Source organism: Salmo salar, chromosome 02 (assembly GCF_965601325.2).
Source record: "Salmo salar chromosome 02, fSalSal1, whole genome shotgun sequence".
In the NCBI taxonomy this organism is placed as follows: Eukaryota; Metazoa; Chordata; class Actinopteri; order Salmoniformes; family Salmonidae; genus Salmo; species Salmo salar.
The window spans coordinates 34,274,914-34,286,738 of NC_138292.1; the positions used below are offsets into that span (position 1 = coordinate 34,274,914).

Here is an 11,825-nt window from a genome sequence, read left to right on the forward strand (position 1 = left end):
GACAGGTTTTGCTTAATCTCTTTCCCTTCCACACTCAGATGCATGTAGAGTACAGTAGTGTTATCTCTCATTCTCTTCCATCCACTATAATGACTGAACTGTTGCCTTTCTCTGTGTCCTGTAGCTGTGCTGGTAGCTGTGACAGTGTGGAACCAGAAGGGCAGTCGTAGTAAGTTCCAGAAGAGGGGCGTGTACCACATCCCTGCAGAACACCAGAGCTGGGAGGACATCAGAGAGAACATCCTCAACTACAACGAGGAGGGAGGAGGAGAGCAGGACCAGGTACACACACACACACCACACACACACACACACACACACACACACACACACACACACACACACACACACACACACACACACACACACACACACACACACACACACACACACACACACACACACACACAGGTCAGACATTGCAGCACAGTGAAATGACCTACGTCGCTGTTCATTGAGATCAATTTCTAAATTGACCACTAGATGGTACCATTTACTTATTTTTCATACTTATGTTTTTAATTTGATGCCATTTCATCCCTCCAGAATGCCTATGACATCACAGAGCTGAAGAGGCCCCTGTGTTCCAGCCTGTCCCAGTCCTCATCCTGCACCACCGCTCCCCTGATCAAGTCCTCCCAGGGCTCCCAGGAGGAGGTGCACCCTGCTGGCTCAGCCTGCAGCTCAGGGACCCCCTACCTCCACATCCCCCACCACCACCACCGCCATCATCACCACGCTAGCAATGCTAACTATACGAATGATAGTAATGATGCTCATGCTAGCTCCGTGGGCCACTGCCCCATGGACTTCAAGAGCTACGTGGCGCGCATCATCTGGGAGGCCGACAACGACAGTCAGGAGTTCCCGCCGGACAGCTATCACGTCTGGAGCATCGAGGGCGCCGGGTCCCCGGTCGGTAGCCTCAGCTCGCTGGGTTCTGCTATCTCCCACGATACAGCAGAGGAAGAGGAGGGAGCAGCCTTCAGCTTCGACCGGCTATCCCACTGGGGGGACAAGTTTGAGGCTCTAAGCGAAATGTACGAGCGACCGGCGCTGGCGCTGACATACAGGGACGTTTTGAGTTACAGCCAGAGTCAGAGGAGCCACAGTCAGGACAACCTGCCACACCCTTTTTAGGGTACTCATAAACCACAACCCATCATACACTGCAACATTGACTGACTTAGTACCTGCTAGTGATTGTGTATGGTGTGTCAATGCTGGTTGGTTGTAAGGGAAACAAAGCACACAGAAAATTGGCTCCTGTTATTTTTTCTTCATGTTGACAGGTTTGCTGAAGCTTTATGTGGTGGAAGAGGGATTACAAGTCTTAGTGAGATGAATTTATTTATTCCATTTTATTTCTCACGGTGAAGTGTTGAAACTGTATTTATTTTAGCTCTGAAATGATGTTGAACCAACAGGGACAATGTTGTTCTTCTACATTATAAAGACTTTGAACTTAATATGTCAAATGTATATGTTACCGGAACCCATTTATTTTGTATTATAACGTTTTTGTTTCAGACATCCTATTGGATTAAGACAGTCATGCCAAGGAAACGGGCAAATGTAGAAGCTCTGATTTGTTCCTTTACGACATTCTATCCTGTGAGAATATATATGGACAGCATTTTTGCCCTACACAGGGCGAGTTCACCTTCTTCAGTTGAGCAGGAGGTAGATATGATCTCTAGGAGGAATCTTATATAACTAAGGAAAATTGATTAGACGAAGAAAGCAGTCAATCGTGTTGTTTATTCCTTGATATGTGTAAGTTATCAGTTCTCATATGCAAGAGATTCTAGAGCCTCTAGACTATTGTCAAATACTTTCCCTTTCAATCACGGTCTAATTGCACTAGTGGATGATTCTCAGTCTTGATTGCAGAATCCATTTACCCAAAAATAAGTACAAACCTTAAAATGCTTAGAACGGTAAAAGCATTGTTGATATGCCTGGTGAGAAAGCTTCACTTGGCGTCAATTATGTGTATTATAGAATATAGTGATGGGTTTCAGATAGGAAATATTTTTATACTCCAATATAGATATAATGAACCCAGCCCTTGTGGTGCACTGTGTTGATGTGTCTTACAAGGAGGTGCTCCTTTCTTCTGTTTCTAGCTCTATGTTGGTTCAGAGATGGTGTTGTGTGATGCCAATCATTTCTGAAACTTCCTGGCCTATCGTCTCGGAAACAAGAGGGCAAGATGACCCCACAGTGTCCTGACAACGTCTGATGAATGTATTGTGCTAAAGGAGCCAGGAAATACAGGGAGGGGTTGGTTGGGGAGGAATAGTTGTGAGTAGTCAAAGAAAAGTCGAACAGTACAATCATAGAAACTCCATTGCCGACAATTATTTTACAAATGATCTGATTGAAATGGATCTATGTTTGTTGCCGTAGCTGGACAGAAACTCCCCAAAACTAGCTCTCCAAAATGTCTTCACTTTACAATTTTGTTCTTGATAATTCCTATGTATAGCTGTATAAACAAATATCTCGTTTTTTCCATGGCTGTAAAGTTACTGTGACGCACAGTGGGGACAAAGTGAGAACCAGGAACACCTCACTAACAAACACACTGATAAAATCCCTTCTGGCTACTGTCTCCACATTGTCTCCACATTTCAAATTACTGGTGGTGCCTTTTGTACGCTGGTGTTTGGTCCAATTATCGACTGCACCCTTACATTTTTTCCCCCATATAACTTAACTGCAGTTGCTATGTTTGCATATATTAACCTAAAACTATAGATACAATGGATACATGTGGTTGCAGCCGTTCAGTGATTTTGATCAGGACACACATGGACTCCGGAACTCACAAACCCAGTAAGGCTTCACTCCTCGCAGCCCAACATCCCTACTTACTGTATTCAGGACTCAAGGTCCTTGTCCCCATGTTATTATGTATAAATAATGTACATATCTACGTTTTATAGCAAGCTAACGTCAGATATTCTTTTTGTATATTACTTTTATTAAAAATAGCTTTTCTTCAAGGCATTGCATTTGGTTTTGTTACTTTCTTTGTCCAATGTATGGATGGCTGTAACTCCATCTCTATTATATAGACACCGTTACTGAACCATGACCCAGGCTTTATTAGGACATAGCGCTGTATGAGTGAAGGTACAACAACAGTGGTTAAAGGGATGACAAATATGGCCAAGATTATTCTTAATATAGGGACATACTGCCCTCTTGTGGTGAAATGTGCAGCTCCTAAAGGCACAGTGAGGCAGTTTCAGATCTTTACATGAAATACATGAAAAATAATGTATTTGGTCAAATGATATTATGTTCAATTTGTTATAGTTTCTCTCAAGAATTTTTAAAATATTTCTACTGTAGATGTGTCATAGATAATATGGGCTATTTGTACATGGAGATGGTAGCACGTGTACGTTAAGTTGGAAAATGAAAGAAACTTGTCATAAAAGTGAAGGACTCGTTATGCAGTTGGGTTGGGGGTGGGGGGTGAGAGTCTCTTTGTCAGGGTTGGTTTAAGAGGGATGGGTGGGGGGTTATGATAACGCTGGCATATAGAGGTGGGGGCTATGCGTTCCCAGGCCAACACAATAACCTCTCACAAACAAGACTTGGGAAGGGGGAGGGGGGAGAGAGAGCGGCCCATGGCTGCCTTGCTGTCCCACTGTCTGCCTCCTAGACTACCCCCTCAAACACACACACACACACACAAACACACTGGCCTCACGGTAGAGACATGCATCCTCACACACAGACCCCCAAGCGGAGCTGACTGACCAGGGGCCACTGTCACTGTTCAGTCCTTTCAGGGTGGGGGACATTAGGGGGACTAGAGATAGGACTGGGGCAATTTTCTTAAAGGCCCAGTTCAGTCAAAAATGTAATTTTCCTGTGTTTAATATACAGTACAGTATATTTCCACACTATGAGGTTAGAATAATACTGTGAAATTGTGAAAATGATGATGCCCTTTTAGTGTAAGAGCTGTTTGAAATGTCTGCCTGAAATTTCAGCCTGTTTTGGTGGGATGGAGTTTTGGCCTGCCTGGTGACATCACGAGGCGGTGGATTAGTTAATAGACCCAAAAGAAAGAGTTCAAAACCTCTCTGCCAATAACAGCTAGTTTTCCCCTTCCCACTCAGACCACTCCCACAGTCCGAGCAAAATTGTTGCTTGAGAAATTGCTGTTTGCTAAGAAGCTATTTAAGTTTCTTTTTGACCATTTTAATTGAAAACAATCACAATAAGTTGTTACCCAGAAATGATTTGATATTGAGATAATGGCTGCTTTGGACCTTTAACACAATCACATATTGCTGACAGTCTATTACTGCTGCTTTGACCCACTTTCTCTAACCTTTTGTTCGTAAGATGAGTGTTGTCCCTCTGGTTTCAACTTAACACCTGAATGACTGCTGTTAGAAAGTTGAGCACTTCATTGAGACTTCACCCTCCATCTGTCACGGTAAAGGCTTTTTTTAATACACCGCCTGTCAATCGAGAGTAGTAAAGCTTTCCCCTCCCCCTCAGAAGACACACTCCCATGGCATGTGTAAACATGAAATGCCAGGCCCAAGACAATACTCGAGGCCTGATAAGGATACAGTAGTAATGCGAAGCACATGTTAAAAGTGCAGGCCTCATCTTTGGAACACCCCACCATTCTGTGAAAAATTGCTTTTTATGTCAGAGGAAGTGAAGGGGGGGGGGGATGCTCACACCTCACTCTTGTTCAAGGCAAGGTGACGTTAGTCCCATTTCGCCCCTCAGCATTTCAGATATACTGGAGAAGTCATGCATCTTATTTCCATGTAATAGGTAGTATTGTGTATGGATCTTATGGCTTGATTCAGTCAAGTTAGCCCAGTTCTAGATGGCACTCCCTCACCAAGTCACAAGAATTTAACAAACCATAGTTGAAAAAGTACTAGGCAAATCCTGCCATTGCAATGTCAACCATAAAAGCAGGCAAAAATTCATAAATGTCCATTTCATTTATTCAATACATTTCCATTAGAAAACAGAACTTTCAGTTTATGTACAAAACATATACACATTATTTAATTTATTTACAGTTTAAACATGGTTCTTTGTATACTGCTGCCTCGGCAGACATCTGCACAACACTGAAGGTTTCAGTTGACAGTCACGGGTTTGCTGGACTGACTGGGTTAGAGCCCTGAACTGGAGCCTCTGGGTTCTCAAATCTTTACATCACCATACTAGTTCAACTACGGCACCACGGACAGGCTAGCGCAAAACTACACAACATTCCATATGTAACTGCATTATACCGGGTTCCCCCCCAATAACAGATACCAAAATCATAAATAACATGCATCCCGTGACTTAAAATAGTTTGCCTTTGGCATTGTTAAAGACCTGAATTCATAGCCCTATGAATGTATAGGGAAATAAAAACATTGTAAGGCTTAAATGAACAAATAAATACAAGGTTAAAATTATGTACAGTTGTAAGTCAGTCCAAAAGGTCTACATCAAACTACTGAAGTCAAGTTTTCCAGGAATGTGTTGTGGCATGAGAATGCACCATGAGTCAGTCGTTCAGTGTGGTGAGAACACGGAACGTCAAAAACAGTGTTTAAGATGTTCGTATCGCAAACAGTTAACCCGGCACTACCCTTTCAAATAGCTCAAATTTTCAAACGTCACCATAGTAAACATCAGTACTGCTTTCAGTGTTATTGTATGGCTGAGCATTTACAGGAGTATCCAGATTTAGACTATACAGCACCAGATACATAAAACAATGTTGTGACTGAGTTGAGCAACTCAACTGAGTATTATGTACCAATTCACCTCAAATAATTAGCTATCAAAACATCTCATGTCCTGAAATACTCAGCTTCAAGTAACAGAGGGGGAGCAGCAGACATGCTTTCCTATGGAGGAAGATGACTTGAGTCACCTCAAATGATCTCCATGTGAAATTCAAATTCTGGGGATTAAGACTGCGAGAACAGGGTCTGTTGCAATCATTTGACAAAATAAGTCAATATAGTAACCATGAGCTGATTCCCATGGTTGTACTGCATATACTCTGATATCCAGCTTGGTATATAAAGTAAAATAACTCATCTTAACATGCTACACAAAGGTGAGTTATGACCAATAGCAAATTTGATTGGTGACGCGAGGATGAGGTTCCGAAGTTAAGTTTCCCGGCCTCTGGCTGGTCAGGCGTGACGTCTAGGGAATTCTCCCTTCATCTGGTTGGTCAGAAGATCAACACGAGAAGACCCTGGGGCTCAGTGATTGGCTGGTTTCTCTGTGCTTTTTGGTGGAGTTAATATCCCTCCTATGGCAGCAGGCGATAGTCTGTCTTGGCTGTCCGGTTGCCTCTGGTGAGCGTCGCTCTGCAACAGACAAGATGAGTCATTAAGAACAATGAACATTTGTATGCGCAGTTCTATTCTTTTACTTTAAAAAAATATGACTTTGTAGCACAAAATGGCTGCCCATGCATCACCAAGATGGCTGCAATACATTTCTGGGTGAAAGCGACTTGCTACTCCCAAACACTTGTAGAGATACTCTCAACAGCCAACATTGAGCAGCCATTCTGGTTGTTTTCTTTGAATATTGTACCCATTCCAGCCCCTGAAATGTGTGAGCACTCACCAGCATGGACAGGTAGTCTACGTGGGTCTGGATGTTGTGTCTGTCATCAGACGTCACTTTCTTAAAGTCCTTGAGCTCTGCTCTGGGACAGGCGCTGACCGTGCGCATGAAGGGGGTCATCCACCGGACACAGGGAGCAATATTATCCCACGTCAGACCTGCACAGAAACAGACATTAGTAACTATGTAATAACACAGGAGGGCTGTGGCATTCTAGAGTGGGGACAACCCATGTACACGACGTCAAATCAATGCTTACCTGATACTTTGAGGACAACGTCAAATGAGAAAAAATGGCAGAAGGCAGCAGCAGCCAGTATCCCATACTGGTAGTCCAGAGAGTTGATGTCCAGCATGGCCAGGTCTAAAAGCTATAACATGGAGACCAGGACAACCGTTAAAAACAGTTGTAGGGAAGCTAAAAATCTTCCATGACAGTCAAGTGTCAGGAGAAGACTCACCTGTGTGATCTGGATGTAGGTGTCCTGAGAGAACTGAGGTACCAGGAAGTTGACACCATCCTTTAGGGACTCCACCTGAGCATAGAGCTTCAGCCACGTGATCACCGTCTCTGGACACAGGTTCCAGTTCAACGCCTGACAGAGGAGAGTTATTAAGTCATGTGTGACAACTGAATTAGTACAGTGTTGGGCACAGGAGGTTTCTTACCTTCAACATGACAAGTTCCATCTCCAGGATCGCTTCTTCCTCACAGGCTCCATCAGTAACATAGGCAAACTCATGGAGCTTTGGAGGGTAGATTTCCTGACGGGCATAAGGAGGGAACAATTAGACTTCAGGGAGAGAGAGAGAAAAGAGCGAACGCCATCTTATTAATTTGTTATGACAGTATAAACTAAAGCAGTGGTCACCATCCAGAAGAGCGTGAAAACGGAGGACGTTACACCTACCTCTATCTTAGATGCGATGAAGAGGGCTGTGATTCCTATGAGCTGCAGTCGGTCCTTCTCCATATCGTCCTGAGTCAGCATGAAGCGGTCAAAGAAGTCCTGAGCCAGATAAGCAGTCTCTCGATGCAGAGTGTACACCTCACTCACCTACAACAGGACAAAACCGGGATGGGTTAGACAGTCACATCTGTACAAATCCTGGGGCACTATAGTAAACAAGTCAAAGTATTGGAGATGTAGACCCCCTGAGGTAATAACAATGGAGGTGGAGTATCAGACCTTTGGCTCATGCGTATCCAGTTATGACAAATCCAAGAGCGGGTGTAAAGGGCATATAGATGGGTACAAGTAATAGGCCCAAGATTGAATAGAGTACAGCAAGTAATTTCAGAGACACATGTACCTCTAGAAGCCAGTCCAGGAGAATGGCCCTCATCTTGGACTTTAGTTTGGGGTGCTGCTGTAGGAAGCCCTTGTCATGGACATACTTCAGCTCCTTGTTCAGCATCTTAATCCACACGTCATCTGAGCTGGCCCAGCTGCCAAGGGGAAACACACCGGTCTTAACAGGACATCCAATGTGCACTCGCATTGACTGATGCCCAACACCAGATACTGAATGTTTGTCATCAATAGTGACAAACGAGAAACCGCGAAAAGTAGCCTACTTCTAAAGTTTCTCCAGTTGCAGGTCTACTTCCACCCTGACCTTGTATGTAAGAGTTGCATTGACAGTTGTGCCATAAAAAATGACATTTTCTGAGTTTTCCTAAGTAGCGTTGGGGGGGGTACAGTTTAGGAACAAAGACATGGGAGCAATCGCCACCAATGTGTAAAAGGAATTTGGGCTAAGCCCCTTCAACACACAGTACCTGAGGCAGGGCAGCGGTGAGGTCTTGATGAAGATGTTCTTGAATCGGAACTGCTTGAAGCCAGACAGGTCTCTGGTCATCACCAGCTCCTTGTGTGGCGTTTCTACAAGGACACATGGACTTGCCCCTTCTTCTGACCACCGTTTCTAGAGAGAAAAGGCACCAAATTGAATCTTTTCATCGGTATATAGTCACATAATCAGCGAATGCAGATAAATAAGCATGCATTTACCGAGTGAAAATTCCATATAGCCAACATTAACAAATAGGTCACAGCATGCTACACGCACAGTGAAAAGTACCAAACTGTTCAAAGCTATAGTACACATGAACTTAAACACCGAAACGAGAATGATTATTTTAATGGCGACAGAAACGGGTATTGATGCGCATTCCATAGTGTATACAAAACAAATGCGATGAGATTTAGATCAGGCGGGGGAGGAGAAAGGGAGGGACAGACAAAACGCGGGGTTATTGCGCGCTGTCTAACAGTGACACAGATAACTAGTTGGGTGTGTGTATGTAGCGTTAAGTCTCATCAATAATTACTTCTACATCCATGCGATTTTTACCATAGTTCACCCCTATATTCTCCCACATGTTTTACAGTCATCAATCACTGGCACAACTTGGTAACGTTAATTGGTTGAATAAACAAGCAACCAACCTGTATTTCATAGCTTTGTTTCGTCACTGCGGGTGGCATCTTTTTCGATGGCTGAAAAGTAAACGGACAATACAATGAGCTGTAGTTCTTATTTGGCGACAGACCAATAAAACAATTCCGCTACACTAATGGTTAAAAATAACACAGCTAGCTAATTGAACAAACCTCAGATTTTCTTTTTCGTGTGATCTTGACATTGTGTTCCGGTGCGTTCTCATCTCTTGCCTGTAATGTGATGCGACCACTGAAAGGACAGACAACTTTTAGCGACAGTAAGCAGTCACCATACCAATTGTTTTCAAACATGTTCAAATAATCAATTTTATAGTTAGCTTGCATTCATGCTTGTTGACATCGAGGCTTTATTACAGTGTGGCTTCCCATACCTGCGTCTAACGTTAGCCATTCTGTCAATTGAAGGCTTTAGAGTTCCACTAAAAAGGAGACGGAGAAAATATTGTTAAAATGGCAAAGATAGCTTAGAGTTTGTACAAATAAGCATCTTCACAAGTTCAAAACATGATGGGATAATAAAAGGTTGTTTTTTTCCGGGCGGTAAAAATGGTATCCCAAATGGGTATAGAGGGTTGAGTTTGCGAGTACCGTCCTCATTTCCACAAAGAAATCTGCCACAAATTGCATAAAATCTACTGTATCCGTAGTCCCAATGTTATGTCAGAAGCCCTGGTAATAACTTACATTGATATTGTTAAGGAAAGTAACCATATGATAATTATTTTTGATGGTTTGTGAAACCCAACTACGCGCCAATTTCTCGAAGCGGGAGGATTTGGACAGTCACTATGGCTAGCTACAGTAGCTCACAAGTGAGCCAACTTTAACTCCAATACATCAACATTAAAAACAAGTTGATATAAATAGATAAAGGATCTAATACTTAAAGAATGTATTGCAACAGCAATAATTTAACATTGCTAGGTAGAATTTGCATGATGTAGTTTCCTGGCTAGCAAAGTTACTGGCTACCTATCTTTATGCCACGTCCCTGAAAAGCAGTGGAGGCTTGCATGTTAAGGTTAAATATCAAGCAAAGATGATAACAAATAACATAGCGTCAACCAATGTGAAGAAACAAATGTATTGTCTTATCAAATCAACTAACTAATGTTAACCAGACAGTTTGCTAACGTTACCAGTCCCTCTTGCAATTTGGTTTCTTTTCCAGATTTTTTAACAACAAAAAAATATCCCAATAAACTGAATGTTCCTCATCGACATAGTAGCTTTATCACTAATTTTCAGAATAAACTCCTGGGAAATTTAGCTAGCTAAATAAGCAAACAGTTCCTCTCCAGCTCCTTACCCTCAGAAATGAATGAACGAATAATGATCAGCTGGCGCGCCGGCGCCAATCTTTATATATCTGACCATTCCATGGCAAGTGCGCATGTGTGTTCCCGGTTCATTTAAACGCGCAAAATGTTCAAATCTGAATTCCATTTATTGCAAATAAGAAAGCGAACATTCTGTTTTATTTCCCGAGAGTTAATACATTTGATCACGTGTTTGTGATCTTTATTAGGGACGTTCGCTCATCGACTTTGTATGGATGGCGGATCTACTTTGCACAAGAGGGGTTTCATTTATATTTTAGGGGGAAAATGGCGCATTCCTTATTTTCCGGTTAACCTTAAACGACGCAGTAGGCTTTGAGTTAGCCTTTACATGTGGTCAAGTATATATAAAAAAAAAAGTTTAAGCTCTATTTTCTTATTTTTTCTCTGCAAGAAAAACACTTCCGTATTACAGGTCCACCTATGGGAGAGGTTTTAAACTCTCTTAGCCAATCAGAGGAAGGTCAGGAGAAACAACGTGGTCTTCCTTCAAAATGTAAACAAGCCGAGATGAAGACAGCGTGGAGCACTGTCATATTGAAACAGGAAGATTCTCCCACGTTTCAACGCAGATATTATATGCTTATTGTTATTGTACATAGATTGAGCTAGGTTGAAGCTTTTTTCACTCCTCTTCTAGCTAATGCGTTATTTGTTATACTGGACCCGTCCAAATAGTTACATCTACCCCCAGAGGGTAGTATCATGTATACCTATACCACAGTTTCTTACTAAACCATGTTTGCATATACCGTATATAGTAAAGAAGGATCAAGGAGTTACATGGCTAAATATTCTGAAATATATATATTTTTAAATATAAGCTTGAAATGGGCATGGTCTAATTGACTCAACAACCAAAAGCATAAAGTTTAGCTTTTTTAATGAATCAGAAAATCAAGTTATTTCTGGTTGCTTAGCTGGCCAACTGATGGATTCCACTTTGTAGCATACCCCTCAGATTTCAACACACAATAAACATGTCATTATTCAATTGTATAGCCTTTAAAACAAGAGTATAGGATTATTTTAGCAGAGTTATTGTTTTCTGGGTCACTGTTTATTTTCTGAAGTGTTGAATCAATTGTTTGTTTGTAATAGTTATTGAAGATCTTCCTGGCAACTACTTTGCTCTGTTGTGATTGGTCAAACATCTGTGATAACTCGTTCTCAATTGTTTGATGAAGTCCATCTTTTAAACGTTTTATTAGGCTGTAATATTGCTGTGCAAAGCAGTTATGTACTCTTTAAAATCAGAACTCATGAGAATGTCATACTGAAAGTAACATCATAGCTGTCTCAGCTCAGTGCCATAAAGGGCTTGGTTTGGAAATTAAGTCCAGCCTGGCTGTGGGTCTTTCTTGCAAAAGAGATG

General features: G+C 42.1%; 2 protein-coding genes across 4 annotated transcripts in view; one reads left to right on the forward strand and one right to left on the reverse strand.

Annotated features, from left to right (window-relative positions):
* Positions 1-3,015, forward strand: part of LOC106580611 (neural-cadherin) — a 118,166-nt gene extending 115,151 nt beyond the window's left edge. The window contains exons 33-34 of the mRNA XM_045702620.2: positions 125-282; positions 547-3,015. Coding sequence (XP_045558576.2) covers positions 125-282; positions 547-1,140 — 752 coding nt within the window. The 3' untranslated portion in view covers positions 1,141-3,015. The remainder of the gene's footprint in view (positions 1-124; positions 283-546) is intronic.
* A 1,964-nt stretch (positions 3,016-4,979) lies between these two features.
* On the reverse strand, positions 4,980-10,504 carry LOC100195405 (cyclin E2). 3 transcript variants are annotated; one of them, XM_014161779.3, is made up of 12 exons: positions 10,420-10,504; positions 9,482-9,529; positions 9,261-9,339; positions 9,096-9,146; positions 8,426-8,571; positions 7,957-8,092; positions 7,554-7,700; positions 7,312-7,407; positions 7,104-7,238; positions 6,902-7,013; positions 6,643-6,800; positions 4,980-6,377 (listed from the first exon to the last, which is right to left on the reverse strand). In XM_014161779.3, the coding sequence occupies exons 2-12, from the start codon at positions 9,499-9,501 to the stop codon at positions 6,270-6,272; spliced, it is 1,188 nt and encodes a 395-aa protein (XP_014017254.1). In that variant the 5' UTR covers positions 9,502-9,529; positions 10,420-10,504; the 3' UTR covers positions 4,980-6,269.
* Between the last annotated feature and the right edge of the window lie 1,321 nt (positions 10,505-11,825).

Bases quoted from the DNA above. Each gene is read 5' to 3' on its own strand.
- LOC100195405 (XM_014161779.3), bottom strand. From the start codon at position 9,501: ATGGCTAACGTTAGACGCAG. The intron at 8,093-8,425 runs GTACTGTGTGTT...TCCCCTTGGCAG, and splicing joins TCACCGCTGCCCTGCCTCAG to CTGGGCCAGCTCAGATGACG. The intron at 7,408-7,553 runs GTAGGTGTAACG...TATGCCCGTCAG, and splicing joins TCATCGCATCTAAGATAGAG to GAAATCTACCCTCCAAAGCT.